We start from the raw sequence: 27,894 nt of genomic DNA, 5'->3' as shown, positions 1-27,894 counted from the left end.
AGGCCACCCACGTTATGGGGAGAAGCCCTCTCCCCAGAGTTGGCCTGGCTCACACCAGCCAGGCCAGCCCTTTGGGTTTCAGCCCCCTTGTGCCCTGTTGGGGTCAATGGGCAGGAAAGAAGGTGTGGTGCCCTGGGGCAGGTGGCAGCAGAGATCTCCTGAGTGTCAGGCTCAGTGGGCTCACCTGGACAATCTCAGCTCCTGAGCCGGGTGACCTGGCCTGGTGAGTTAACCTCTCTGAACTTCAGCGTCCTCTTCCATAAAACAGAACCAACCTCTCATTCATCCATCTATGAGGATTTAGCACCACAGATCCCTGACGTTGAGGGAGTGACAAGAGCTCAGCTGTGTTGAAGCCAAACTGCTGCAGGCTGGGCAGGAGCTGGGCTGGGGAGATGGGGGTGCTGGGGTCTGATGGGACCTGACAGCCCTCCTCGCTCTGCAGATTGCAGTGACCTTCGCCATCGTCCTGGGAGTCATCATCTACAGGATCTCCACAGCCGCTGCCTTAGCCATGAACTCCTCCCCGTCTGTGCGGTCCAACATCCGGGTCACCGTCACAGCCACTGCTGTCATCATCAACCTGGTGGTCATCATCCTGCTGGACGAGGTCTACGGGTGCATAGCCCGGTGGCTCACCAAGATCGGTGAGTGTGCATCCCAGGGTGACCATGGCCACCTTCCTGCTGCAGGTTCCTGGGCTGGTCACTGGGCTGGTCACTTACCTCCTCTGAGCTTCATCCCATGAGAGTGGAGTAAAGGGTCACGTGCATCTTGCTCTTCCTAGAGGTTCCAAAGACGGAGAAGAGCTTCGAGGAGAGGCTGATCTTCAAAGCTTTCCTGCTAAAGTTCGTGAATTCCTACACTCCTATCTTTTACGTGGCTTTCTTCAAAGGCAGGTAGGGATGTCAGTTACTGAAACTCACTGCCTTTCCCACCGTGTTCCTTCGGTTCCATAGAAGGCTCTCCGCCCGTCTCCCTGCAGGTGGGAGGCCCTGGGCCCAGGGCAGAGCTTGTGGTATGGATCCCACTGCCCCTGAGTTCATGGAGAGGCCTGGCATCTATGGTGGGACCAGAGCAATGGGGACCCCGGACAGTGGGGACCCAGGGCAGCTGGACTTCAAACAGTGGGGACCCAAGGCAGCAGGGCCCCTGACAGTGGGGACCCCAGGGCAGCAGGACCCAGGGCAGCAGGACCCCGGACAGTGGGAACGCAGAGCAGCAGGACCCTGGACAATGGGGACCTCAGACAATAGGACCTCAGACAGCAGGGCCTCAGGGCAGCAGGGACTCCAGACAGCAGGGCCCCAGGCAGAAGGGACCCCAGACAGCAAGGACCCCAAACAGCAAGGCCCCGGGCAGCAGGGACCCCAGAAGCAGGGACCTCAGGCAGCAGGGACCTCAGGCAACAGGGACCCCAGACAGCAGGGACCCCAGACAGCAGGGCCCCAGGCAGTAGGGCCTCAGGGCAGCAGGGACCCCAGACAGCAGGGACCCAGGCAGCAGGGACCCCAGACAGCAGGGACCCAGGCAGCAGGGACCCCAGACAGCAGGGGCCTCAGGCAGCAGGGACCCCAGACATCAGGGGCCTCAGGCAGCAGGGACCCCAGACAGCAGGGGCCTCAGGCAGCAGGGACCCCAGACAGCAGGGCCTCAGGGCAGCAGGGACCCCAGACAGCAGGGCCCCAGGCAGTAGGGCTCCAGACAGCAAGGACCCCAGACAGCAGGGACCCCAGACAGCAGGGCCTCAGGGCAGCAGGAACCCCAGACAGCAGGGCCCCAGGCAGTAGGGCCCTAGACAGCAAGGACCCCAGACAGCAGGGACCCCAGACAACAGGGCCTCAGGGCAGCAGGGACCCCAGACAGCAGGGCCCCAGGCTGTGAGCTCCAGGAGCTCCCACAGTAGGGCAAGATGGCTCAAGGGGGTCGGGGCCACAGGTGCAGGTAGAAAGAGCACAGCCACAGCCAGCTTGGTGCTTCCCGCTGGTGCAGGGGTACACTCCATGCCTGGACCTCTTATAACGCCTCTGGAGTTTGAGAGTCTGTGGAAGGTGCCACCAGAGCACACCTGTGGGCCACTCGAGGCGGGCTGCAGCCCTGCCCCAGTCTCCCCGCGCCGACCCTTCCCTGCCACTGCCCCCACTCGTTGCAGGTTCGTCGGGCGCCCAGGCGACTATGTCTACATTTTCCGTTCTTTCCGGATGGAGGAGGTAAGCGCATGTCCTGTGCTGCTTTCCCAGTCCGTCCACACAGCAGACCCGGTGCAAGCAGATGTTATTGAGCAACGTTTCCCTCCTTTTCTGCTGCCCGGCCGTTGGGGCTCTGATCTTATTTGATGCATCCACATAGGGTCAACCTAAAAGAAGAAAGTCTTTTCAGAGTCCCCAAAGCAAAAGAATAATACCCGTTTGGAGTTTTTTCCTTTTTCTATGAGATGGCGAATGTTTTTCTCTTTGGTTAACGTGGATTAATGAGGACTAAACAGAGCTCAGCTTCATTCTGTGACCTTAACGTAGAAATGCCCACCTCAATCCCTCTGAATCGGTGCTGGTGAATTTTGGCTTCTGCTCAGGTCCTCCAGCCACTGTGGGGCTGGTGAGCGTGCCGGCCCCTGGACCTGCTCCAGCAGCTCCGTTGGAGCAAGCGGGAGCTTCATGGCTGCCGGGGGCTCAGGTCTCAGGAGCAGGGACCCTGGTCAGCATTTCCAACAGCCAGGATGAATCAGCTTACTGGAAAACAAGGGGTGGGTCTTCTGATAAAGACCATGTGAAATGGGGTAGAGAGGATCGGAGTGGGCTTCAGGTACAAGGTGATCTGGCTGCCTGGAGCACAGCCAAGGGGTTCAAGCCCCTGAGTACTGGCCCCCGAACATCCCAAGTCATGGGCCTCACCCACAGTGACAGATGTTTGCAAAAAGCCCATGAAGTGCTTTTGCGTTGTAGGATTTTGGCCTTTCCGTAAATGATGCCATGCCAAATTCTTTAATGGTTGGAGAAATTGGGGAAATGCCTTTGTAAAAAGGAATAAAGCAAAGGACATCATTTTTTTAAATGAAATGATGGCCCTCCGACATACGACCTGTGATAACAGTATAAAAAGTCTTGTTCTGGGCCCGTAGAGGGGTCAGCTATGCCCCAGAGGGTCACCTGGGGCCCCTTGAGCTCCCTTCACTTGGGCAGGTTACAATTCTGGCCTATCACATACCTGCCCATCACCAGTCTCAGGCAGGGGGTGCAAGCCCACTGAGGACAGGGATATTAGGCCTCAGAGGGGTGGCCAGCTGCCTCACCACGTGTTTTCCCCAACAGCACAGGCCCAGGCTGCCACGGCCGTGCAGGGCCTGCAGATAGGCAGCAGTGCATGGGAACGGTCCTGGCCCTGGGGGATGAGGAGGTGGAGGAGGAGGAGCCCCTAAGTCCAGCCCCATCAGTGCCCACTCCCTGACAGTGTGTCCCTCCCCACGCCATATTCCAGCCCTGACAGCCTGGAGACAAGGTGCATTAGCTTCCTGGGCCTGCTGTAACAAAATAGTCTAGAGACAGGTATCCTGGGATGGTTCTGAGGCCAGAAGTCCAAAACCAAGAAGCCAGCAGGGCTGTGCTCCCCTCGAAGGCTCAGGGGAGGGTCCTTCAGGCCTGGCTCCTGCCTTCTGGGGGCTCCCAGCACCCTTGGCATGCCTTGCTTCTGACCGGGTCCCTCCAGCCTCTGCCTCTGTCCTTATATGGCCTCCTCTCCTCTGTGTCTTGTGTGTCTTCTCTTCTTATGAGGACATCGGCCACTCCCTCGGGGCCCACCCTGTTCCAATATGACTTCAGCTTAACTCGGCCACACCTGCGAAGACCCTTTTCCGACTAAGGCCATGTCCTGTAGTACCGGGGGTTAGGATGGAGACGTGTCTTTGTGGGGGACGCATTCAGCCCACAGCACAAGGGCTGAGTTCCCCTTGCCAGGGGCTAGGGTCACCTCTCCAGACGTCCACGATGGGTGGGGCGGGGTTTGATGTACCTGTTGTCTATCCCACAGTGCGCCCCGGGGGGCTGCCTGATGGAGCTCTGTATCCAACTCAGCATCATTATGCTGGGCAAGCAGCTCATCCAGAACAACCTGTTTGAGATTGGCATCCCGTGAGTAACGTCCGGCCTGGGGGCCAAGGGGCGCAAGGGGGAGATGGGGCCCTGGGGCACCCGGAAAGTGGTACTCTGGGTGACAGGTGATGTGGGACCTGGGCCAGATGGGGCACAGGAGCAGAGATGGGGTGAGGACAAAGGGGAAGACAGGGCATAGCCACCCCATGGTGGACAAGAAGAGGATGGGGGCCCAGATGTGGCCCTGCTCCACCACAGGCTGAGGCCTCGGGGTGCTGACAGGTACCCTCGAACATGCATGCCGGCCCCTGTGGTCGGTAGATGGAGCGCCTAGAGGTTCGGCGTCCTTACCTTGTGCCCTTTGAGGTCCATGTCATGTTCCCCCTGCAAGGCAGCCCTCCCTCTGGAATCAGGGACGTGTGGGATGATTTTCTGTGATCTGCTCCCTGCCCCCTGCCCACAGCGTCTGCTGGGGCACAGCTCAGCCCTGACCCTGTTTGCCCTCCCTGCACCTGTCTCCTTGTGTCAAAAACCAAGATAACACTTGACCCCTGACCCTGCAGGGGAAGGGCTCAGGCAATCAGTGACAGAGAAGCCCTGGCTTGGCTCAGAGAATTAGAAACACCAGTTTGGAGGTGACAGTCCTTAGCGCCCAAACCCATCTTCCCGACACCTAACTGAAGCGACCTCATGTTTCCCTCAGGAAAATGAAAAAGTTCATCCGCTATCTGAGGCTGAGGCGCCAGAGTCCCTCTGACCACGATGAGTACGTGAAGCGGAAGCAGCGCTACGAGGTGGACTACACGCTGGAGCCGTTTGCGGGTCTCACCCCAGAGTACATGGAGATGAGTGAGTGGTGGCCGGTGGGGTCCCGTCCTCAGGGCAGGTGCACAGGGCAGGTGCTCAGGAGGTACCCAGGAATGGAGCCTTGTCTCCAGCAGCTATGTCACTGGGCAGGAGGATGCCCAGAGGTGGCACATGACTCTCAGTGGGGTGCACTAGTGAAGCAGAGGAAAAAACAGGTGCAGCTCACATGGCCACCTGGAGCCCCCCAACCCCACCTCCTCCCTCTCCTCACCTCCTCCTGCCATTCCAGCCACACTGGCCTCCATGCTGTTGCCCAAACACCCAGAGTTCATACCTGCCACAGGGCCTTTGCACTAGCTGTGCCCTGCCTGGAATGCTCTCCTCCTAATACCTGCATGACTCACTCTCTCCCTTTCTCCAGAGCTGTGCTCAGGATGTCCTCCACCGCGGGGTCTCCCTGACCACAACGTTTCAAAGGAGCAGCCCCTCCCCTGTACCACTGTGACCCTCTGCCCTTCCCCCTGCTCCGATTCTCATCACCAGCCACCATCTATAGAACGTAGAATAGATCCAAGTGTATCGTGGGTTCTCAGTACATGTTTGCAGAGTGAACAGACATGTGAATAGACACGTGCAGAGGGATCCCAACATGTAGGGCCCCCCAGCCTCCAGGGACAGTGCATTTTAAATGCCAGCTCTGGAGCCCACTCCTGGTCTGTGCAGGGTGGGACCTGGGACCTTGCACTTTCAACAAACACTTGAGCAAACCACGGACAGCTCTGAGTGTCTAGGGGCAGGGTGGCCCCATGAGCACGTCCCTCCTGCTGGCCCAGCAGGTCTGTAGAAGTCACAGCGTCCCAGATGATTGTTCGAGAGCACCTTGCTGTTGACTCAGGAGGAAAAAACTCTTAAGGCCTTGAGAAATGGAAACAGAGCTGTGTTCAGATGACATTGTCTGTTTTCTCCTGGGATGAAATCCAAGGTGAATGGGAGGTGAGCGGGCAGCCCCCTCACCCCCGTGGACCCCCGAGGGCCTGCTCCCTCCCAGGCTGTGTGGTGTCACCCTGGGGTCCAGGAGGGCCCCCCCACCCCACCTGCCTGAGGCCAGTGGGACGACAGGCACCCAGATGGATGCTTCCCCAGACGACCATTTCTGCAGCAGCTGGAGGCTGCGCCCACATTCCTGCCGGGCGTGGTGAGACCCCTGGGACAGGCCCCTGCCCTCGCAGGACATAGCCCACCCCTGTGACACACGCTGCACCCTGCCGCTAGCACGTTCTCCGCCGCGCCCACTGCTGGTCTCCTCCTTGAGGACCGACTCTGCTGGGCACCTGGAGCACACGGTGCCTGAGACTGAAGAGGAGGGCAGCTGTGGAGCCCCCTGCCCTGCCTCTGAGCCTGTCCACGCAACCAGAGTCAGCGTCACTCGATGTGAGGACCCCACAGCCTCAGGCCTCAGTGGCCCCTGAGGAGCCCACAGCCGAGCTTATCCGAATCTCCGTCCCCCCACAAAGCCATCTTAAGACTGCGTCCATGGAAGCAGCCCCCGGAGGCCCACAGAGGCCCGCGGGGTGAGCGGGAAGCCAGCATCCCCGCTCCCACATGGAGGCTCCCACAGAGCCCCACTGGCGGCTCTAACAATGGCCACACTCAGCCTGCCAGGCACACGGTGACATTCTGTCCGCTTCCTTGTTTACCACCTGGCAGCGGGAGCCCCGGGACAGACTGTACGGTTCCTGAACCAGCCTCCCCCATGTGGTTCTGCTCAGCAACCTTTACCTGACCTCTCCCGGGAGCCGGCTCTGTGCTCCCCGCAGCATCCAAGGCCTGAGCCCTGGTGCCAGCCTGGTGACGATGAGAATTGTCCAAGAGAGGACAGGTTGTCCTGGACAGTGGGCCCCGCACGCCTCCCAGGAGCCCGACGGAAGGGGTCTATGGGGGCTCTTGGACACGCAGTGAGGCTGGCGGGATCCTTGCATCCCAGGAACCTCCAACTGCTCGGGCACAGGAGCCCTGCCCAAGGCCCTTGCCGGCCCCACGTGGGGTCACCAAGGCTGAGGTTTCGTGCTCACAGGGGCCGTCTCCCCACCTCTGATGATGGTCTAAGATTAGATGTATGATAAGTGACCACATGCTCATTGTTCAGGAGTCAATGCTGGGGTTGAGAACAAAATTTGGAGCCTTCCCCACAGCCCCCCTTTGGCCCTGGGTCACCTGGTGTCTCGGCAGGTGCATCCCCGGGGCTACTCTTATAAAGGTGCAGAGGGCGTGTCAGATGCAGGGAGCCAGCCAGACCCCACCTGGCTCGTGTGTTCAGCTTATGGTGGGGTGTGGGGTCCCCGCCATGGGGTCTCGCCCTGGGGCACAGGGGCATCCTGACCATCCCACTCTCCTTGCAGTCATCCAGTTTGGCTTTGTCACCTTGTTCGTCGCGTCCTTCCCCCTGGCCCCGTTGTTCGCACTGCTGAATAACATCATCGAGATCCGCCTGGACGCCAAAAAGTTCATCACTGAGCTCCGAAGGCCAGTGGCTGTCAGAGCCAAAGACATTGGTGAGTGAGTCTCAGGAACGGGCTCTGAGCACACACTGGGTTCGATGGGGGTGTCCTGCTCCCCAGAAGCTCAATCCAGAGCCAGCAGACGGTGAGGTTGGGCATGGGATCCCCATGGGCTCCTTCACACCCCCACCCCAACATCTCCATCCTGAGAGAACATTCTGGAAAGCATCAGTGTCATAGGTGTCTGAATATCTCAACAGCCACCTACACGAGGGGTCCCCAAGGTGCATGTGCTCTCAGAGGTCCTCAGGACCCCGCCCTGGCCTGTCCAGGTGTCCCCAGAGTTCTCAGAGCTGAGGTCTGGGAGGCCAGTGTTCGAGACTGAGCGGGTTCCTTTCCATGCGCATATCATGTAGTCATTCAACGTCCATGAACAGGAAAGGGAGGAGAAAGGAGCCCTCCCAGCAGCGCAGGATGAGCGCGGTGTGGCTTGGCCGGAGGGTCGGGGCCAAGGGGGTTCCAGCCCCCCATGAGTGAGGGCTTCCTCATCGTCCCGCAGTTGAGGTGGGGATGAGGGTCAGTGCACTCATGGGGAGCGTGACTGCTAACCTTCTGGTAGTCAGAGGTGTCCCCAGAGAGGATGAACATCTCAAAGTGAGTCCACTTACTTAAACCAGGACCCAGTTTTCCAGGTGAAAGCAAAAAAGTTTCTATTTTATCCCGAAATGAGATGGGGAAATACGTCGGTTTGAAGTCCTACTTGACACGATTTTAGTTAGAACAGCCCATCCACACTCGTCGGTGGAAGAAACAAAGATGGAATGACGTGTTAGGCGCATTATTTGTCCTTCTCCCAAGACGCGGACAGGATGCCAGGGTGATAGGGCGTCAGCAGGGCAGATGTCATCTGGCTGAGAGGTGGGGGCTTCTCCCACCCTTGGCGCTGGCTCCTCCTCATCAGAAATGCCCCTCGGCCATCCCTCCCCCACTGTGATCGTGGGGCTGCTCAGGCCATGCCTGCCCTGGCCCCTGGTGGCCCTGGTGGCCCGGCCCTGCTCACCACCCTCCAGCACCACCTCCGGAGAGCATGGGCTCCAGTGTCTTCCAGTTGTGCACTCTCCAGGGTTAAAACTGTCTGAAAGTGTCATTGGCCACGTGTCGCACGTGTCCGTGCTTCTCTCTGGCTCCCCGCAGCCAGGGTTTGCATCGTGGCATCTGTGGGGACTCCTTTAGGGCCTGGCTTTAGGGCGGGCCAGAAACCTTGGGGCTCCCTAGGGAGAGGTGAGAGCTGGGGCTCAAATATACAGGTCCGTCTGTCTCCTGTCTGTCACCCGTCTGAACAGCCCAGTCGGCAGAGACTCAGCCAACAGATGCCCTCCCAGCTGAACATCCCCGTAAGGTTTTGCTTGTGATTTTAAGAGGTTTTAAAAGCCCCCGAACTAAGTGGCCTCTGATATCCCTTCTAGCCGGGTCCTACTCAGTGCTGGCTGTGGGGTGAGCCCCTTGCCCCACACACCACACTCCGGGGCTTGCTGCTGTCCTGGGTCAGAGCTCAGTTCGGGGTTTCTGTGCAGGACCGGAATAAACATGGTTTCCGTGGGCGGGGAGGGGATCCTTCTCACCCAAGGCTGAGTGTCCTGAGTTTGGGCCACAGGCCACATTCACAAATCCCCTCTCCAGGCGAAGATGGCATTGCACGCAGCTCCTGTAAGCTTGTCACTCCCTGCTCTCAGGGTGAGCCCCAGAGGACCGTGCCTGGCCTCAATCGCTTCCTGGGACTTTCAAAGTCAAGCCCTCCGAAGTCCTCCGAAGAAGGAAGAGGAGGACTTGACTCTAGAGGAGGTTTAGGCAAATCCTCGCTCCCATTTTCCCAATGGGAAGACCGAGGCCCGGTGGTGACCAGGGCTGAGCTGGACCCGGAGACCCCAAGCAGCCCCCCTCTGCCCACTCGGGGTCACCCATTCCTGCAACACCTCCACGACGAGAGGGTTTGCCCGGAAAAGCTTACAGTGCACACCAGAGGCCCGACAGGAAGCCGGTGGCCGGGGCAGCTGGCCAGGCACTCCCCGGACAGCCCTTGGGGATTCTGGAACCCCGTGCCCAGTGGCAGTAAAGACGAGAGTGTGTCACTTCTCCTTGACAAAGGCCTGATTCTCCGACGCCCAGAGGCCCTAGGCGAGTCCGCCGTGGGTGGGTGTTTGCTTTGGCATCCTTTGCTTGGCAGAGGCCTGCTTCCCCTGCGCCTCGTCCTAAAACCGGCAAACCCCCCCCAGGGCAGAGGGGAGCGCCCCAGGCACCTCCCGGCCCCCTGTGCCTGTCACGGGCGCCGTCCTTCCTAACCCGGTGAGGCTGGGACGCTCATCTGCCTTCTTCTGCCCATGGCGCCCCTTCTTTCCCGGTTCTTGTGGGTCAGCTGCATGCTTCCTGGTTCCTGTCTGGTTGGTTGGAGGCATAATCTGCCTTTCTTTCACTGTAACCTTTCCTTAAACAGGCCTTTGTATTGCTCCCATGATCCGTGTGGCCCCAAGGGGACACAGGGCCCCCGTGGCTGCACCCAGGGCGCCAGGGGCAGCTGGGAGGGGAGGCGTGGCGAGTCACAGCAGGGACCCAGCTCCCTGCCAGTGGGAACCGGGCTGCCGCTTCCCAGCCCTGACCTCTGACAGCAGATGAACCTGCTTCCTGCTCTCAGGCCTACGCTTCTGAGCCTTCACGGTGAGCTGCCTCTGCCTGCGTGCAGCTCCTGCACATTGCGATGGTCGGGTGAGATGAAACACCTTCCTGTCTCGTTCTTGGAAATGGAGCTTGGCATCCCCTGGGACAGCAGGGATGCCTTGAAGAGGAACACAGGTCCCCCTGCCTTCAAGATTCTCATAAAGGAAGCCTGACGGTTTTCCTCTTGTACCTGGGGTTCATCGGCGCATGACGTGCTCTGCAGTGTGCATCCCAACAACCCAGCGAGAGAGTCAAGACCCCAAGAGAGGCTGAGCCTGTGGGCTGGGGCTGGGGTCCTGGTTTTGCATTTTTCAAACAAGACCCCATGATTCTGGTGTGCAGTGCCACAGGGGATCTTGGGCCCTGGACATACAGACCTCCTGGGGCCTGTATGTTGGGCTCCGTCCACGGCTCTGGAAAGCTCTCCAGTCCAGACCCCTTCCCGGCCTGGTCCTCCCACTTCACAGGCTCACCTCCCTCAACCCATTGGCCTGTTACCTGGGCAGGCTGAAGACCCGTTTTATTTCCTCAAGCTGTGCTCAAGGGGGCACTGCCTCCCCCAGAGCTCCCTCTGCCCTGACACTTGACCTTCAGTGGGCTTACCCATTCCTTGGGCCCCATCTCGGAGATGTCAAACTCAGACCCCGCAGGGCCAGGCAGGCCAGGTGATGAGTGAGTGGGATGCCCAAGGACTGCTCTCATGCCACAGGCCATCCTCCATACTCCTGGACACGCCCTCGCCTGTACGCAGGGATCTGGACTGGGATCTTTCTCTAGTGGCTCCATCCCAGTTGCAGAGAACAGAACTGCAGTGCAGAGCAGGGCCTGGAGGGGGTATCACCATAGCCATGGAGTCATGCCAGCCCTGTTAACGGGAGTGAGGCTCTTTCTGAAGCACCAAGTCCAGATTTTTAAAAATACATCATCCTGATTTGTAGACCAGTCAGTATTTCTAAGCAGCAAGCAGCCAAGCTCTACAAACACCCAGGACCTCGGATGTGGCCCAAGGGCTGTCATCTTGCAACCCCTGCTCTGGTGCGAACAGTCTGGTTGGAAAGGGCTTTTTATGCTCTCACAGTAGCTTAGCAAATGTCGACCCAGCAGCACCAAGCCCCAGGGGCCAGACCACACAAGACCCAGGAGAGAAGCAAGGATGTGCAGTTCACAGCCTTCCAGGGAGCTTGGAGGCTGCAGAGAGGCTCCCAGCCCTGAGCAGCCCGATAGGAAGCGCAGAAAAGCCGACCTTGTAAGGAAGCATCCCCCCTGCTAGGGCCATCGCCAACTCTCTTGCATCCCCATCGGCTCTCTTGAGGGGAGCCAGACGGAGTGAGTGGACCCGGTGCCAGAGTGACTGCCCACACTCTTGCAGCAGGATAGAGGATTGAGAACCACTGCTCTTGTGGGGAAGGTTGAACAGAACCAGTAACGTCTCATTGCGGCTCAGGTCCTGGCTCCATCGGGTGGCAGGGCTGCCCATGGGAGGAAGCAGGGAGGCCACTCTTGCTTCCTGCACATCCTGGCATAGATGAGGAGGCTGTGGCCTCCACTTTCGGGCCTCATGGGCCTGTACTCTTGCTGTCTTTGCAGATGCAGGCCCCAGTAGCTCCCCAGGGCTCCCTGCCAGGGCAGAAATGCCCATATGTAGCCCCCCATCCCCTGCGGTGGTCTCCATCCTGATAGAGGAACCCCACCCCGCCACACTCTTCCATAAAAACACTAATAGCAGGCCTTTGTTGCTGCCCACCTTTTCTGGGAAGTGCTGGTTATCCCCACCTCAGATGGGCCCAGGGCAGAGAGAGACCACCCAGGGCAGGACTCTGAGCCCAACTACTGCCCAGGACGTGTGCCTGGCCTGATAGGGCCCAGCCAGGCTGGACGGGGTCAGGCCGGGGCCCTAACAGGCCAGGCCTGCTCTGGGACCTCAGATAAGGCACTTCCTCCCTGGGCCCTGCTACCCTCGTTCTGCTGGGGAGGCCAGGGGAGGGCTACACATTTGTCTGGGTACCGTGTGGTGAGCCTTCTGCTCATGGTAATTAGGTGCAGTGCTAGACCTCGGGGCAGCATACATGGGGTCACCCCATAGGAAGTGTTTTGCACCTCATCACTGTCAGGTCATTATACTCAGGTTGTGACCTCAGCCTCACAGCCAGGCATCCTGACAATGCTCTTTGACCCCAACCCTACATTTTAGGGCCTGTCCTTCTGGCACCAGAGCTATGTAGCAGGTTATAAAACACGGAAACTTCATGGGTTTGGTCTCCATTTACCCTTACGTGGACCTTTTTGGTTGGGAGCTGCATCCAAATTGAATCTTTGTCTCTCCAGAGGGAAAGGTTCCATCTAAGCCAGCTAGTAGCACGAACAGATTCACAGGAGAGGGTTCAGGACCACTCAGGGAGCTGCTGATGTAAAACACCTCCTTTAGAAGCTACAGTTTGCCTACGAACTGCTGCTGAGCTGGTACAAGCTGAGGCCCTGTCATCACCCAGGACCCACCCACCCCCAACCCCGAGCTCCAGAACATCTCCTTATTACCTTGTATCTGACCCCCAGGGAGGGGACCAAACTGGCCCTGCTCACCTGAGAGCCAGGTGCAAGAGCCGTCTTGAAACTGTGCTTCTCTTCTCCCCCAGGAATCTGGTACAATATTCTCAGAGGCGTCGGGAAGCTCGCGGTCATCATCAACGTAAGTGACATGGAGGGGTGGGCCTCTGCTGGTTGGATGCGCTGGCTGGGCTGCCACATGGTTGGGCTGCGCCTTCCAGGGAAGCTTCTCTGCAGCCCCAGGCTGGTGGAAGCATCCCCTGTTCAGACATGTCCCTTGGTCCTATGGAAGGGTTGGGACGAGCTGTGGGTGGGAACAGCAAATTCTCCTTGACCTTCTTCTGTAACCTTGAGTAAAATTCTCCACCACACCGGCCCTGGGCTCTAAGTCCACTTCCTCTCTCGAGTCCTGAGAATATACAAGAAAGAGCAAGAGAGAGGGAAAGAGACAGAAACTCCCCCCTTGCAATCATTCTGCTGTTATTTTTTAAAAGTTAGCTTTCTCCCTTTATATAAAATGCACACCTATTCCTTAAAGGTTCAGGAAGTGCAGAAACAGAGACAAGAGAGGGGAGCCTGCCAGCCTCCTCCTACGCACACGCACACGTAGCTTCCCCCACCTGCCTCCTGCCCCGGCAGCCCTCCTCCCCAGCACCTCATCCACACCTTCCTGCCACGTGGTGCCACTGTCCTGGCCTCTCCTACCCCTGAGCTTGCAGGTTCGGAGGGCAGTGGTCCCTCCGTCAGGAGAACCACCCTCTGCCTCCCTTGCAGCCCCCATCCAGGCCCATGTGACTCGTCCAGGGCCTGGATCGCCCTGGGCTTAGCTGTCTAGTGGTCCCCAACACGTTTCAAAGCCAAGGCTGAACTGCAGGCATGCGAACATTAGACAGCCCCGGAGGGCCGCAGCGCCACCGCCCTGTGACCCTCTCCCCTCCACCTGCAGGCCTTCAGGGAAGGAACTGTCATTGCCCATCGTACAGGTGAGACCACCAAGGCACAGGGAGGTTGGGTGACCTGCCCCACACCACAGGCTGCTGGGCTCCCAGTCCCAGCTCCGGTATTGACACCACACCGACTGTCCCCAAAGATGGCTCTGGAATAGGATGAGCGGAGTCAGAGCATCACCATTTACAAAGCTCTTCCATTCCCACATTCTCTTTCAAGTACACCAGGCACACAGAGAGGTTAAGTGACTTGCCCAAGGCCACGCAGCCAGTGAGAGACAGCATTTGTCCCCGTGCCTTCCTGCCCAGGGTGTCCTGTTCCCTGTACCCAGAGAACCCTCAGGCTGCCAGGAGTATCTCCACCTTTCATTTCTTCACTCAGCATTCTGCTCACCTTGGCAATTCGTGTGCAGAGTATCACATAACCAAGGCTGCCCTGGCTCACTCAGGGTGTGTCGCCCCACCCACCCAGTTGGGGGTCTGCACTCACCCCACTGTCCCCTGATCCAGGCATTTGTCATCTCCTTCACATCCGACTTCATCCCTCGCCTGGTGTACCTCTACATGTACAGCGAGAACGGGACCATGCATGGCTTCGTCAACCACACCCTCTCCTCCTTCAACGTCAGCGACTTCCAGAATGGCACGGCCCCCAATGACCCCCTGGACCTGGGCTACGAGGTACAGATCTGCAGGTATGGCTCTCAGTTTCTCTTTTTGGAAGACACATTTGGTGGGTTCCTGGGAACACCCCAGTTCACACAAGGATTCTTTCAGGGCCAAGTCAGAGAATAGCTCAGTCTTGCTTTAAGAAAAAAAAAGTTGGGGTGGCAATAGGACATGATTTAATAGTTCTTTTAATTAAGAAGCCATGATAGCTTCAGGCATGGCTGGACCAGGGGCCACAGTTTGCCATCAGGCCCCCCTCTGGTGCTGCCTCCCAGCCCTGAATTCCTCCGTGGTGGCATTGCGTTCTGACAGGCAGTGAGGGAATGTCTTTCTCAAGAGTCAGCCAAAGTCGGGGTTGAATCTCCCTGGCCTGTCATGGCCCATGTGCCCATCCCTAAATGAAGCACTGTTACCACGGTGTAAAGGCTGGACCTGGGTCATGTGCCAGGTTGTGGGGTCATGGTCAGAGAGCTAAGAGGTTCTAAGGGAGACTGGGTGCTCTGACTCGGGGAAGGGGTACTAGACGCTGGACAGACCAACTGAGATGGCCAGATGCTCAGGGTATGCAAGGAGCACCCCAGGAAAGATGGAGGCAGAGCTGTGACCTGGCCGTTCTCTATGCATCCTCCACATGTGCCGGCCTGGGTCGGGGTCTAGGAACCCAGGAGTGGCATGGTCCCTGCTGTCCAGGGCCCTGGGTGCAGATCAGTGTAAAGGGGTGATAGTAGTGGAGGGTGGGCCCCATGGTGCCGCTGAGGGGGCGGGATGAGGTGGGCAAGAGCACAGAAGTGGGAATCAGCGTGAGCTGCCCTGATCCGGCTGAGATTCAGGACACAAAGACCCCAGAGCCCGGGCAGTAACGCCCTGTGTGCGGGGAGGCCTGGTTGCTCCTACTTTACACATAGTTCCCTTAGATTTGCTTGTGTGCTGCTGTCACCTTGACCGAGTAATGGGGAGTGGGGGTGCCTGCTAGTGTCTGGGGTGCCACGGCAACAACAAGCAGCTTGTGGTGACAAAACAGGCCCAAAAAGTGGGGGAACGGGCCACCCAGAGCCGCTGGAAAAGTGGAGCAGACCTGCCTGGCTCAGGTGCCCCTGACACCACAGCTGGCCCTGAGTGACCCCAGCACAGTCACACGATGTTCTGTTCTGCGCCAGGGTGGGGACAGCACCTGCTCTGGGACCAGGTACGGTGGGGGGAGGAATGAGTTAGAGCAGGTGCTGCAGGTAGACAGGGCACATAACGCAGCAGGGCCTGCACCACAACCCGGCTCCGGTTTTCCAGATCCTGCCCACCCACACGCTTCAACACGTGCTTCAGTGGGCCCCCAAATCCCAGGGGAGGCCCGGAGTGATCTGCTCCCAGCTTCCATATGGTCACCTCAGAGAGGAGACAGTGTGGGGAGCTGGAAGCGCAGGTAGGGGGCTCCAGACACCCTCCCCTGTCCTTCAGCAGATGCACTCACACCCCAAGCTGGCACACACATGCAGCGCCCCCCCACCGCTGGGCGCCTGCGCAGGACCCCCTTTCCTGCCACAGCGCCAATGCTTTCCTGCATTGTCTCCACGCTCCATATGGAGTGCACAGGCTTGACCTACTTTGCTAAAGGTCCATTTTAGAGGAAGAATAATTACAAACAAGGCAGGAGATATGTGGTCATTTGATTAGAAATCCCCTCTGAAATGTCAGTGTTGGTAGTTACAGGGTCAGCCTCAGTTTCCAAGAACTGTTCGTTGGCTAAGGAAGCGGCTCCATCTCATGCATCAGCCCAGGGTCCTGGCCACTCATGGGGAGAGGCCAGGGAGACAGGGCCGACATTTTAAAAGACATTTTTAAAGTGTCTACTCACCCCCCACCCCTGCCCTGGAGTCAGCAGACCGTGGGTCAGACCACTCCGCTCCCTGGGATCTGGGCTCCAGCCAGGCAAGATCCTGCAGGGCAGGTCTGGGAGCTCCAGGCCCTCGACAGCCGCACCCACACGAGCTACCTCTCTCAGGAATTGGCGGCGAGAGGTGCAGCACCCAGCCCAGCCTGCGGCTGTGGGTGTGGGGAGATGCAAAGCGGCACTAAGAGCTGCCATGGCTGCTGGCTACCATTTATGCTCGTGCTGAGATGGGCACCCTCTCATCCAATCCCCAGAGCTGCCCCTAGGCAGGCATTATCCCCAGGAGAGCTGGCAGGCTGGGTATCAGGGATAAGCAAAGAAAGAGTGAGATCATCTCTAACAGAGGTTAGTGCAGATGGTAGGAGTGGCCTCTGGGCAGGTCTGTAAGTGGGCTTTGAGGGATGCCTAGGAGTTTTCCAGCTGACCCAAACATATCTAGCATCCCAACACAGCTGGGTGTGAGCAGAGAGAAAAGGGAGGAGCCAGCGTGCATGCCGTTTGATGCTGGGAGAACAGGGGCTGCTTGTTCCCATCAGAGAGCTGGTTGTGCAAGTCCTGTGTCACTCTGCAGCTGGCACCCAAGCGCGCGTCCCCAGCCCGATCCTATCTCTGGGTCTGGCAGCGTAGCACCCAGTGGCTTCCTGGAGACTCCCATGCAGCTCTCTCCAGAAGTAAAGCTCTGTGGGCGAGGGGCCCTATCTGTTGTGTGTTCCTGAGTGACCGCCCCTGAAATTGGGGCTGGAATGTAGTAGCTGCTTGTTAAATGCCGCTAAAAGGACTGAGGGGATGCCAGACTGAGGCCCAGAGGGACCAAACCACTGCACGAGAACACACAGCAAAGTGGTCACTGGTGCTGGGGCCAGGCCAGGGCTGTGCCCCCAGAGCCAGGTGCCTCCTCTTCTGGTCCCTGGCACTGGACCTCGGCTTCTCAGTGAACAGAAGGGGTGTGCTTACAGCCCTGCACCTGGAAACTGCCCCCACCTCAGGCTTTCTCTGACGGCTTTGGGGAAGCTTTTCCCACACATAGCATAGACCAGCCCCATTAACGCCAACAGCATACCCTGAATTTGGGGAGCAGTCAGAGGGCCTAGGTGGAGACAGGACCCCTGGCTTGTCATCCTCATCCCGCTCCCACAGACTGGGCGTATCAGGACCTCTGAGAAGGAGAGGATGGGATGGGGTACACTGAGGCAGGGCAGTGGATGGGCGAGCAGTGAGGACCATGTTCCATAGAAGCAGGGTTGGTGGGAGGGCCTTGGGGGAAGGTGTCTGTCTCGGTAGGAGGTCAGGGGGCATCGTCTATGACTGATAACTAGGGCAGGGGGATGAGTGTGGTGTACAGATCAGGAGGGAAGAACCAAGAAGCTGGAAGACAGGAAGGAGGTGCCTCGAGGCACCAGGTTCCATGGGGCAGGGCAGGCAGGGGGACAGGTGACTGGTGGGCCCTGTCCTCACCGATTGTATGTGTAACCCTCATACTTGGGCTACTTTCAGAGAGTGCATTGTTTTGTTTTGTTTCCAAAAGTCTCCTCCGAAAAGAGAAGAGAGGTGGTTTTCAAACCTGGGCTTCATGGAACCCTGCTGGGGGTCTGTGGACAGCGGACATCAGGTTAAGGTTAGGGGGATCTAGGCCTAGGAAACCAGGGAGGCCCCTCTTGCTTTGTCACCCCACTAGGGTCTCAGGTGACATTCCTTTTTGAAGAAAAGCTCCACTGCCTTTAAAAGTCTGGAACCCCAGGACCAGATGGTTCCAAAGCTGACTTCAGTGAGCTCATGGTTGGGCCTGCAGGGACACTCCTGGTGCCTGCATTTTCCATGAAGCCGCTCAGGCCCTGCGCAGCCCTCAGGGGTCCTGCCACCCCCTCCAACATGGATGGAGACTCAGCAGCCTGTGGGCGGCAGGTGCCCACCGGGAGGTGGCGCAGCAGCCAGTGGAGGCTTTCCTGATGCCCGCTCAGAGCTGCGGGGCACCGGCCAGAATCCCCAGTTCTGCTGGAAGACCGTGGTTGATCCCTGTCCGTCTCTGCAGGTACAAAGATTACCGGGAGCCGCCGTGGTCAGAGCACAAGTACGACATCTCCAAGGACTTTTGGGCAGTGCTGGCAGCCCGGCTGGCTTTCGTCATTGTCTTCCAGGTGCGGCAGGCTCTCGTTTCTGGAAGGTTTGAGAATTGGGTCCTGAGGAGGCACTCCGAGCCCAGCACAGGGTCAGAGGCAGCAGCTGGCCCACGTCAGGGGCATTTGGAGGGCTGGAGGGCTGGAGGGCTGGCCACCCCAGGCCCTGTGCAGGAACAGGCCCCAGGAAGGCAGAGGGAGGCCCCGGGGCCAGCACAGATGGTGGGATTTGGACATCCTCAGGGAGGCAGAATTAATTCCATATAAGTGGTCTTTTTGGAAGGAGACAGGGTAGGAGACCCAGCTCGGTTTCTCACTATCTCTGTGTAGCAGGAGACGTCCCCAGAGGACAGGACCAGTACAGGCAGGAGGGCAGGGGATTCCCAGCAGATCCAGCCCCCAGCCAGGAGCCAGAGGACCCAGTCTTGCCTGGTCTCTGCAGAAGGGACAGGCTGTGAAGCCAGAGTGATTCCCAGTGAACAGGACCCGAGACTGGGGACTGCATGCAGCAGCTATGGTCTCAGAGATGAGGAGAATCCTTAGCCACGTGAGCCCAGCCAAAGTCCCATTCACTGACTTCAAGCCCCAGCTGGGTTCAAGCCCTAGCTCTACCCTTTACAGAGAGTGTGGCAGCTGCAGGCAGGACTTCCACCCCCCCTGGAGGCTCTGCTGCCAGGTCAGCTGTCCATAACACTCCGCAGTGGGAACAAGTATCTGGGGCCAAATTTACTGGAAGCAGAGCCTGAGACAAGGATTCTGTGCAAGGGGGTTATTGAAGGAAGCTCCCCAGGAAAGGGGAGGGAGTGCAGCAGAGGAGTCTCAGCTGGAGGCAGCCTCGCCTGATCCTGTGGGGAGCTCCAGAGCATGAATCCAGCACACACGGGCCTGCCTTTTGTCTGCCTGTGTCAGCTGGTCCTTGGCGGTAGTCAGAACCAGGAAGAGGCAGTTGGGAGGGGCAGTTCCCTGGAAAGGAGGCAGGTCTGATCATCAGCAGCCAGCACTGACTACAGCTGGGGAGCACCAACCAGGAAAGGCAGCCTGTGGGTCACCGGCACTGTCTACAAGGTGACTGACAGCCAGATGTGCTAACAAGTGATCGCTGGACAGAAGTTTTAAAAACAGATTTCAGTGTTTCTATAAAAGCCGACCATTTGCTTTCTACACACCAGAAGTTTCTCCAGGGAGAGAGCAGACTTTCAGGGTGGCCTTGGGAGGCTTTGTGAACTGCAGAAGGCCTGTGGAGCATCAGACGCTAAATTCCATCTGGTTTTTGTGCTACTTCTATTTTCCTTAAAGCCTGATACTTGTTAGTATCCCACCCTAGGGATTCAGAATTATTCAGAAACTTGCTATTTACTGAGCTCAGATTCTTTATAGAAGTCAGCAAACATTTCTGGAGTGAAACCAGTCTGCTGGCTGGTTCCCTGCCTCATTTATACCTTGGGGGAAACCGAGGCCAAGGGAGGCCAAAGTATGTGTCTCAGGTCACGGGCTGGGAGTGACAGGGTGTGGGGTAGAGGCAGGTGCAGGGGAGGTGGGTGGGGGTGGAGGCGGGTGTGGGTGGAGGTGGGTGCAGGTAGAGGTGGGTAGGGCAGAGGCAGGTGCAGGGGGAGGTGATTGAGGGGATAGAGATCGGTGCAGGTAGAGATGGGTGCAGGTGGAGGTGGGTAGGGGCAGAGGTGGGTACGGCGTGGCAGGGAGCATCTCCTGCCATCCTCCTCCCCACCCTCACACACTGGCTCTCCTTCCAGAACCTGGTCATGTTCATGAGCGACTTTGTGGACTGGGTCATCCCGGACATCCCCAAGGACATCAGCCAGCAGGTGCACAAGGAGAAAGTGCTCATGGTAGAGCTGTTCATGCGGGAGGAGCAGGGCAAGCAGCAGCTGCTGGACACGTGGATGGAAAAGGACCGGCAGCAGGACGAGCCATGCAACAACCACGGCCCCAAGGCCTGCCTGGACAGCCCCGAGTACCCTGGGGGTGCCCTGTAGCTGCCCTGGGCCTCCTGGCCGATGGGCACCCTCTCCTGGGGCAGGTGCGCTCCCCAGCCAGGCCCGGTGGTGAACCTGAAAGACCACCTTCTGATAGGACATTTTTCTGTCTTTTTTCTGTTGTTGTTGTTTTTTCTCCTTGTTTTTGCACAAAACCTTATGCAGGGAATTTTTTTATCTTTAGTATTCAAGGTTAATCAAAACGATTGCTGGGGATAGGGTGATAACACACGGGAATGCGGGCGCTTTGCAGAAACAGTTCTTGGGAACCATGGGTCTCCTTTGCGGTGAAAGGCAAGCAGAGGCCTCCAGAAAGCGTCTTTTCTAATCCGCCTGGTGCCTTCGGAGAGATTCTGAGATGCTGTTCCAGAGCATTGGGCAAACGTCGTCGTGCAGTATTGGAGAGAGAATGGAAAAACAAGGTTGACGCCGGTTCCAGGCCTCACCTGCCGCCAGGTCGGGGAAAGTCAGACGGCTTTTCATCTCCTGTTTTCTGATACTTCAGAAACCGAGGCGCTCTGGCCAGAAAGAGAGGTGCTCTGGCCCTGTCCACTCAGAGGGCCTGTGAGCTTAGAATTTGCTCTTGGAGAACCACAGGGCCGCAGGTGTCCCTGGGGCGGCAGGTGACCCCACTGGTGGGATCCCCACCATCAGCCACACAGCTGCCCCTCCCGCCGTTAGCCGGCCTCAGAATTGTTTATCTTCTGGCGGGCCAGGAAAAAAAAGAAAAGAAAACCAAGTGGACAGAAATGAGACAGGACCTCGGAGGCATTCCTAAAGATGGCTTCAGGTTCCAAGGAGTCTTAAGGCATCAGGAGAACATTGACAGCTTTAGAATATTTATTGGGTTTTTTACAAAATCAACTCTATGGTGGATTTGAGGGGTTTTCTCTGTAGCTCAAAGGTGGAAGGAGTTCATTAGTTAACCAGATATCATCGCGAGGAATTTAAAACACTGTTACTACCAAAGATTTTTATTAATAAAGGCTTCTATTTTGGTAATACTTCTCTATATTTTTACTTAGAGGAATGTGACTTTAGGACAGTTACCATTTTAAAGCTTGTAAACAACAAGTCTCCTAGATGGCAGGCGTGATCTAAATTTGCAGCCGTTATACTAACCAATTATCTGACATTTCTCAAGCCCCAAGAGAAACATAAAGAGAAATGTTTCATCGGAGGGAGGGAAGAAAACAAATGTGTTTGCCCTGAACGTGTGGTCGGTGAGGGTGTGAGGTCATCCCCTGCAGCTGCCAGCTCTGACCCACGTCCGTAAGTGTCGTCCGTTTCCGCTGTTTGCTACGGCCGCACAGTCCGGCGCTTCTAGTTTCTCTTGTACAGTAAGTAGTTTGAGATGGGGTTTTTGTATATAAATATTGTATTAAACATTAGGTGATTACCAAACATCCTTTTATGGACACCATTTTTTTAAAAAAAGTGAATGTATGCAAATTCACAGAGGACCGTGGCTGAACATTCATTCAACTAAATAAATTTGGATACACAACCACTTTCTTCACTGGAACGCTGTCCGTGTGAGCTTCACCCCAGGAGGCTGGAGAGGTCCCCAGAGCGCCCTGGCTGAGCTGCAAGTTCGGGAGGGAGGATAGGCATCCACTTGCTCCAGTGCCAGACACACAGATTGTTCTAGATGCTCCTGGGACTTCATCTCTTTCTGAGTGTGTGTGTGTGTGTGCAGTTTTGTATGTGCTCATGTCTGTGTGTGCACATGGACACGTGTGTTTGTGCATGTGCTAGTTTCCTGCAGGTGTGCTTGTGTGTTTGCATGAGCTGTGTGCACACATGTGTGCATCCATATATTTTGCATTAGGCGTGTGTGAGTGCGTATGTGCATCTATGTGTTTTCATGGGCACGTGTGTGCAGTTTTGTACGTGCTTGTCTGTGTGCACACGTGGACACCTATTTGTGGTTTCATGCGTGTGTGCTTGTATGTTTGCATGGGCTGTGCACACACATGCATGCACAGTATGTATCCGTGTGTTTGCATGGGTACATGTGTGTGCACACACCGTGCCTGCGTTTATTTTTTTTTTAAGATTTTATTTATCCATGAGAGACACAGAGAGATCCAGAGAGAGAGGCAGAGGGAGAAGCAGGCTCCATGCAGGGAGCCCGACATGGGACTTGATCCCGGGTCTCCGGGATCACGCCCTGGGCTGAAGGCGGCACTAAACCGCTGACCCGCTGGGGCTGCCCGTACCTGTGTTTATGCTGGAATGGGAGTCATGCTCACACCTTCCCAGCATCCTCTTCCATGATCCTCAAATTCCCACCCCTGGTGCCGCCAATCCAACACAGTAGCACTTAGGATTCCTTGCACGTAAAATGTCCCCGGCCCTCTGGGGGACCCATCTGGGGTTGCCAGTGTTTTCATTTGGGCAAGTGGGGTCGCTTTTTCAAACTACCACCTCTATCACCACTCATCTCAAAGAAAGATACTTTTCACAACGCCAGCAAAGCCACAGCCCCGCTACCTGGGGACATTCCTTAGGAGCCTCCCAGCCTGGCATCCACCGCACACCTCCAGGGCCAGGGAGAGCTTCAGGCGCCCCCTAGTGCTCGTCTTCCTGCGTCCCCGAGAAAACCTCAGCAAAGCACAAGCTCCCAATGGCCGGCTACCTGCCTTCAGGACAGTCCTTCCAAAGTTTTGAGACCACTTCCCTAGTTCAGACATGAAGGCAACACCCAGGGACAGCATCACAGGGACCCTGCCCTCTCAGTGGGTCCTCCCAGAAGCCTCAAGGACCCATCTGACAGATGAGGAGCAGCTCAGAGTCATAGGGCTCTTAGCACGTAAGCCAAGACTGGAACCCAGACCTTGTAGACGTTCATTCATGCAACATTTCAGCAGAAGCAGTGGACAAAGCAGACCGGTCCCTCCCCTCAGGCAAAGACTTTTTGTAGAGGGTGTGAGATGCTTAACCAGAAAATGGACCCCAGAACCAGATAGTTTCAGAGAAAGAGAAAGATGCTGAAAAATAGACCAGGGAGTGACAGGGTTGGTCAGTGAAGCCCCTGAAGGCTTGAGCAACAAGGATCCAGAATGGAGGAAAGCAGGACAGTTCAGGCAGCAGAAGGGCCTGAGGTAGCAGCGTGCAGACAACTGACCGAAGGGAGGGGCTTGGAAGTGGCAGGAGACAGAGAAGCCAGGACCAACTCACACAGGGCTCCCTGCACACGTGAGGACTTCGAGCTTGGTAGTAGATGCCACAGCGGGGGGCTGAGTGGTTTTAACTAGCCCAGTGATGGGATCTGATTCATATTCTGAAGTCATGGGGGGGCAGGGAATCGCAGTGGGATGGGAAGCCAGAGAGAGGTGTTGTGGAAATTCAGAAGGGTGATGTTAGGGCTTAGATGAGGGTGGTAGAGGTGGGTGGGGAAAACCAGGAGATGGTGTCACAAAGGCCTGGAATCTGGCCGTGGAAGGACACCCAGAGATCAAGCTGGTCAGCTGGCACTGTTCTTTCAAACAGGAGCAAGGAGACCCAGAGAGGGTCAGGGCTCTGCTGCAGTACACAGCAAACCAGCAGCACAGCCATCTCTCGAACCCAGACCCCTGGCCCCCAATACTGAACCTTGTCTGCTGGAGACAAGGTCCTGGAGTGAGGTCTGGGGTTGGGGGGCACTCATGCTGGCATCTGCTTTGGGGATTCTGTTTCCCTCCCCAGGTGGAGGCTGCCTTGAGCTGCATCCAGCCAAACACAATCTCCATTTGATAGGTTCAGTGTTTGCTAACTTTTTTAGTTGACTTACTATATAAAAAATAGTAAATCTACATAAAAACCCAGATTTGAGTGTTCTCTTAAAATTCAAGCCATCTGACAACACAGCCCCATTTTTTTATAATAAATTTATTTTTATTGGTGTTCAATTTACCAACATACAGAATAACCCCATTTTTCAGTATGTCACATTCTCACATGTGACAGGAGCCAGTGGTGACTGCTCTGCTTTAGATGGTGCATGTACTCTACAGCCTACCGTATGCCCCCAACTGCTCCCCCCAGTGTGCCTACCCACTGGCTAAGGGGACAGTGACAACTGTGGCTCATAGGGTCACTTGCCTCAAGCCAGGTCCAGTCCTGGGATTCAGAACCAGCTGTGACATTCCCTGGACCAGAGTTTAGCCAGGGTGTGTGCCTGAGACAGGCCTGTCCCCACCCTAAGGCCAGATTCAGAGCCCCTACTCCAGGATGCCCACATCCCTGATCCCCACACACGTTTGTGTACAGGTTCCCAGGAGTCATTCGTGTGCCCCTTAAAATAATTCTCTACCACAGGTGGTGTGTGTCCCCATACTCAGGCAACACTCATTTATCTGTTCATGTTTTGTAAGAGCCACAGCAAAGTAAAGGAGCACTAACTCTTGCCAGAAAACAGATCGGCAAAAAGCACTGGTACAGTGTCAGGCACAGAGGAGGCATGAGAAAGTGCTGAGTGAATGAATGAGTGGATGATGGGTGGGTGGGTGGGTGGGTAGATGGGTATGTGGATGAATGGGTGGGATGGATGGATGAATGATGGATGGATGGATGAGTGGATGAGTAGTAAATGGATAGATGGATGATGGGTGGATGTGTGGATGGGTAAATGGATGGATGGATGGGTGGGATGCATAGATGAATGGGTGGATGGGTAGGGTAGATGGATGGATGGATGGATGATGGATGGATGATGGGTGGGTGGGTGTATGATGGATGGGTAAATGGATTGATGGATGGATGGATAGATGGATGGATGGGTGGGTGGGTGGATGATGGATGGCTGCAGAGGGATGGATAGTTAGATGGAATCGTGGATATCTGGATGCATGGCTGGATGGACAGATGGATGGGGTTGGCAAATAGACTGACAACTTGACAACTGGGCCTTCCTGCCTTTGAGCTGAGTAGATCGTGGAATTAAGCTGTCAGGGATTGGTGGAGGAGGTAAGGGGGTGTGTGGAAGGTGAGCTCTGTTGCCTCTGGACCACAGATACGTCCATGGCAAACAGCCCACCCACTGCTCACTCATGCAGCTCTTGGCACCTGAAACACTAACTTGGACCAGCCCAGGCATTTTAACACGGTTTCCTCAGATGGGCTGGTGTCTGCTGCCCCCGCCAGGAGCCTGCCAGGGATGCACCCCTGGGGAAAAGGCAACCCTGTAGACACTGAGGTCTGCTTTCCTCCTCCTGATTTCCTGTGCCAAGTAATTGATCTGCTGTGTTCCATCCTCATCCCCCTCCCTCCACATCCCTATCCCTCCCCCCTCTTGGCTCCCCCTCCCATTTTGACTACAGTACCACATACAGAAAACTATCCATCTTATATGTGCAATCAACTTCCACACGCAGCTGTACCCAGGACTCAGGATGTCATGACAGCTCAGCAGCCTCTGGTCATTCCTCCTCATTAGGTGGTGACGGGTCATGACCTGCGGTCCTGGCTTCCAGCCTCAGAAAGAGGAGCCTGGTTCTGCCTGTCAGTGGCTGCTGCCCTCTTCTGGCTGCCTGTGGGAGCTGCATCGGGGAAGGAAAGCCACCCATGGGGTCTGTGCTAGTGTTCCCCTTGCTTCCGGGCAAAGAACCACAAACTCGAGGATTAAAAACAACACAAATCTATTATCTTACATTTCCATAAATTGAACATCCGACACAGGCCTCACTGGACTGACAGCGAGGTGTTCTCAGGGCTGGACCCCTCCACCGCCTTTAAGCCAGTCATAAGGGTGAGTCCTTCCCTATTTATGAGGACTCATGGTTAGACTGGGTCCCCGGGATAATCCTCCACCCCAAGATCTCAATCTTTACCACGTCTTCTGCTGTGTAAACTAGCGTATTCACAGGGCTGGGAATTAGAATGTGGACATCGTGGGGGGTATTCTTTGCCCTACCATGTGCCCCCTTCCCATCATCAGCAAAGGGTCTTTTTCTTCGGAAAAGACTAAGTACACCAAGCAAAGCCCACAGTCCCTGGATATTTGAGGAAAGGCTTCATCATAAATGAGATCAAAATAAGAATACCCAGAAGAAACCAGAGTAATACAAGGAGACAGGGAAAGGAAGTGATCCTTTCACTGTCCTCACAAAGATGAGGTTGCATCCGTGAAACCAACAAAGGCTTTTTTCTTTAGGAAAAAAGAAAAAGGACACAATGTTAAGTGAATCAAAATACATTAAATAGCCTTGATCAAAATTTTAAACTTTTGTGCATTGATCAACAGAGCATCAACTCACAAAATGGGAGAAAATATTTGCAAATTGTATTTCTGATAAGGGACTCATATCCAGGGATGCCTGGATGGCTCAGTGGTTGAGTGTCTGCCTTCAGCTCAGGGCGTGATCCCAAGGTCATGGGATGGAGTCCCGCATTGGGCTCCCCACATGGAGCCTGCTTCTCCCTCTGCCTGTGTCTCTGCTTCTCTCTCTGTGTCTCTCATGAACAAATAAAATATTTTAAAGGGATTCATATCTAGAATATATAAAGAGTCTCCTCAGCTCAACAAAAAAATACAAGCAACCCAGTGGAAAATGGGAAGAGAACTTGAACAGACATTTCCCCAGAGACGATATATGAATGGCCAATGGCACATGAAAAGATGCTCAGCAACATGAGTCATCAGAGAAATGCAAATCAAAACCACAATGAGATACCACCTCACACCCATCCCATCAGGATGTCTATTATCCAAAAACAGAAAATAATCAGAGTTAGCAAGGATGTGGAAGACAGAACCCTCATGCATTTCTGGTGAGACTGTAAAATGGTGCAGCCACAGTGGAAAACACCTGGTGGTTTCTCAAACACTTAAAAATAGAATTACCATATGACCCAGCAACTCCACTTCTAGATAGATACACAGAAGAATTGGAATCAGGGACTCAAAGAGATATTTGTACAACCATGTACACCTGTGGACTCCATGGGGAGTCCCCACCGGCCAGCTGACAGGGCAAGGGGGGTTGGGCCGGGTTTCCAGATGGAGCTGCCCGGTGCCCAGGAGCTGCCACCCGGCGTGGACAGCTGCCACGCTATGGCCCCCTCCCCGGGACGTCCCTGAAGGACATGAAGGACAATCCTCCAGGGGCAGAACTCTGGGCAGGGCACCTGCCTGGGCCCTGGGCTCTGAAGGAGAAACGGCTGGACGTGAGATTACACGCTGATTCCCGGGCTGCAGCCAGTGCTCCCGCTTGATGGTCAGGGACTTGGGAGGACCATGACCGGGAAACTGATGACAAGGGAGTTCGGGGAAGAGGTGTGTGCACAGGCAAGAACAGGGTATTTGTGCCCTGTGTGAACGCCCACCAAAGGGAGAGTCGGCAAAGGACTTCCATCATCCGGCTCGCAGGATGGCCTGTCCCGTGGGTACCAGGCAGCCCCCGCCCCAGGCACCTGGCCATCGCCCACCGGGCTCAGGCACAAAGTGGCCATGGAGGCAGGGTGGGGGTCGTGCGTGGCTCAGCTCGACCCAGGCCAACCCAGCTGTGACCACCCCCGTGTGCCCCATCTGCCCACGGCAGAGACCCGCACGGAGCCCTCACCCAGCGCCCTTCTCGAGGCGACCAGCCAGCCACCCGCTAGAGGGTGATCACGCTGGAAGCTTCCGCCATCGAGGGCCGGGCTCGGTTCCTACTGG

At 56.4% G+C, this 27,894-nt stretch overlaps 1 protein-coding gene across 5 annotated transcripts in view; it reads left to right on the top strand.

Annotated features, from left to right (window-relative positions):
• Window positions 1-21,780, top strand: part of ANO1 (anoctamin 1) — a 157,800-nt gene extending 136,020 nt beyond the window's left edge. For all 5 annotated transcript variants that reach the window (XM_055310362.1, XM_055310346.1, XM_055310354.1 and 2 more), the window contains 10 exons: window positions 446-647; window positions 788-899; window positions 2,153-2,210; window positions 4,024-4,124; window positions 4,789-4,934; window positions 7,292-7,444; window positions 12,736-12,788; window positions 14,104-14,288; window positions 18,177-18,282; window positions 20,013-21,780. In XM_055310362.1, coding sequence (XP_055166337.1) covers window positions 446-647; window positions 788-899; window positions 2,153-2,210; window positions 4,024-4,124; window positions 4,789-4,934; window positions 7,292-7,444; window positions 12,736-12,788; window positions 14,104-14,288; window positions 18,177-18,282; window positions 20,013-20,255 — 1,359 coding nt within the window. In that variant the 3' untranslated portion in view covers window positions 20,256-21,780. The remainder of the gene's footprint in view (window positions 1-445; window positions 648-787; window positions 900-2,152; window positions 2,211-4,023; window positions 4,125-4,788; window positions 4,935-7,291; window positions 7,445-12,735; window positions 12,789-14,103; window positions 14,289-18,176; window positions 18,283-20,012) is intronic.
• Window positions 21,781-27,894: the final 6,114 nt, after the last annotated feature.

This window comes from Nyctereutes procyonoides, unplaced genomic scaffold (genome assembly GCF_905146905.1).
Source record: "Nyctereutes procyonoides isolate TBG_1078 unplaced genomic scaffold, NYPRO_anot_genome, whole genome shotgun sequence".
Lineage (NCBI taxonomy): Eukaryota > Metazoa > Chordata > Mammalia > Carnivora > Canidae > Nyctereutes > Nyctereutes procyonoides.
Note: the sequence above shows the minus strand (reverse complement) of the source record. Positions and strands in the feature narration are given on the sequence as shown.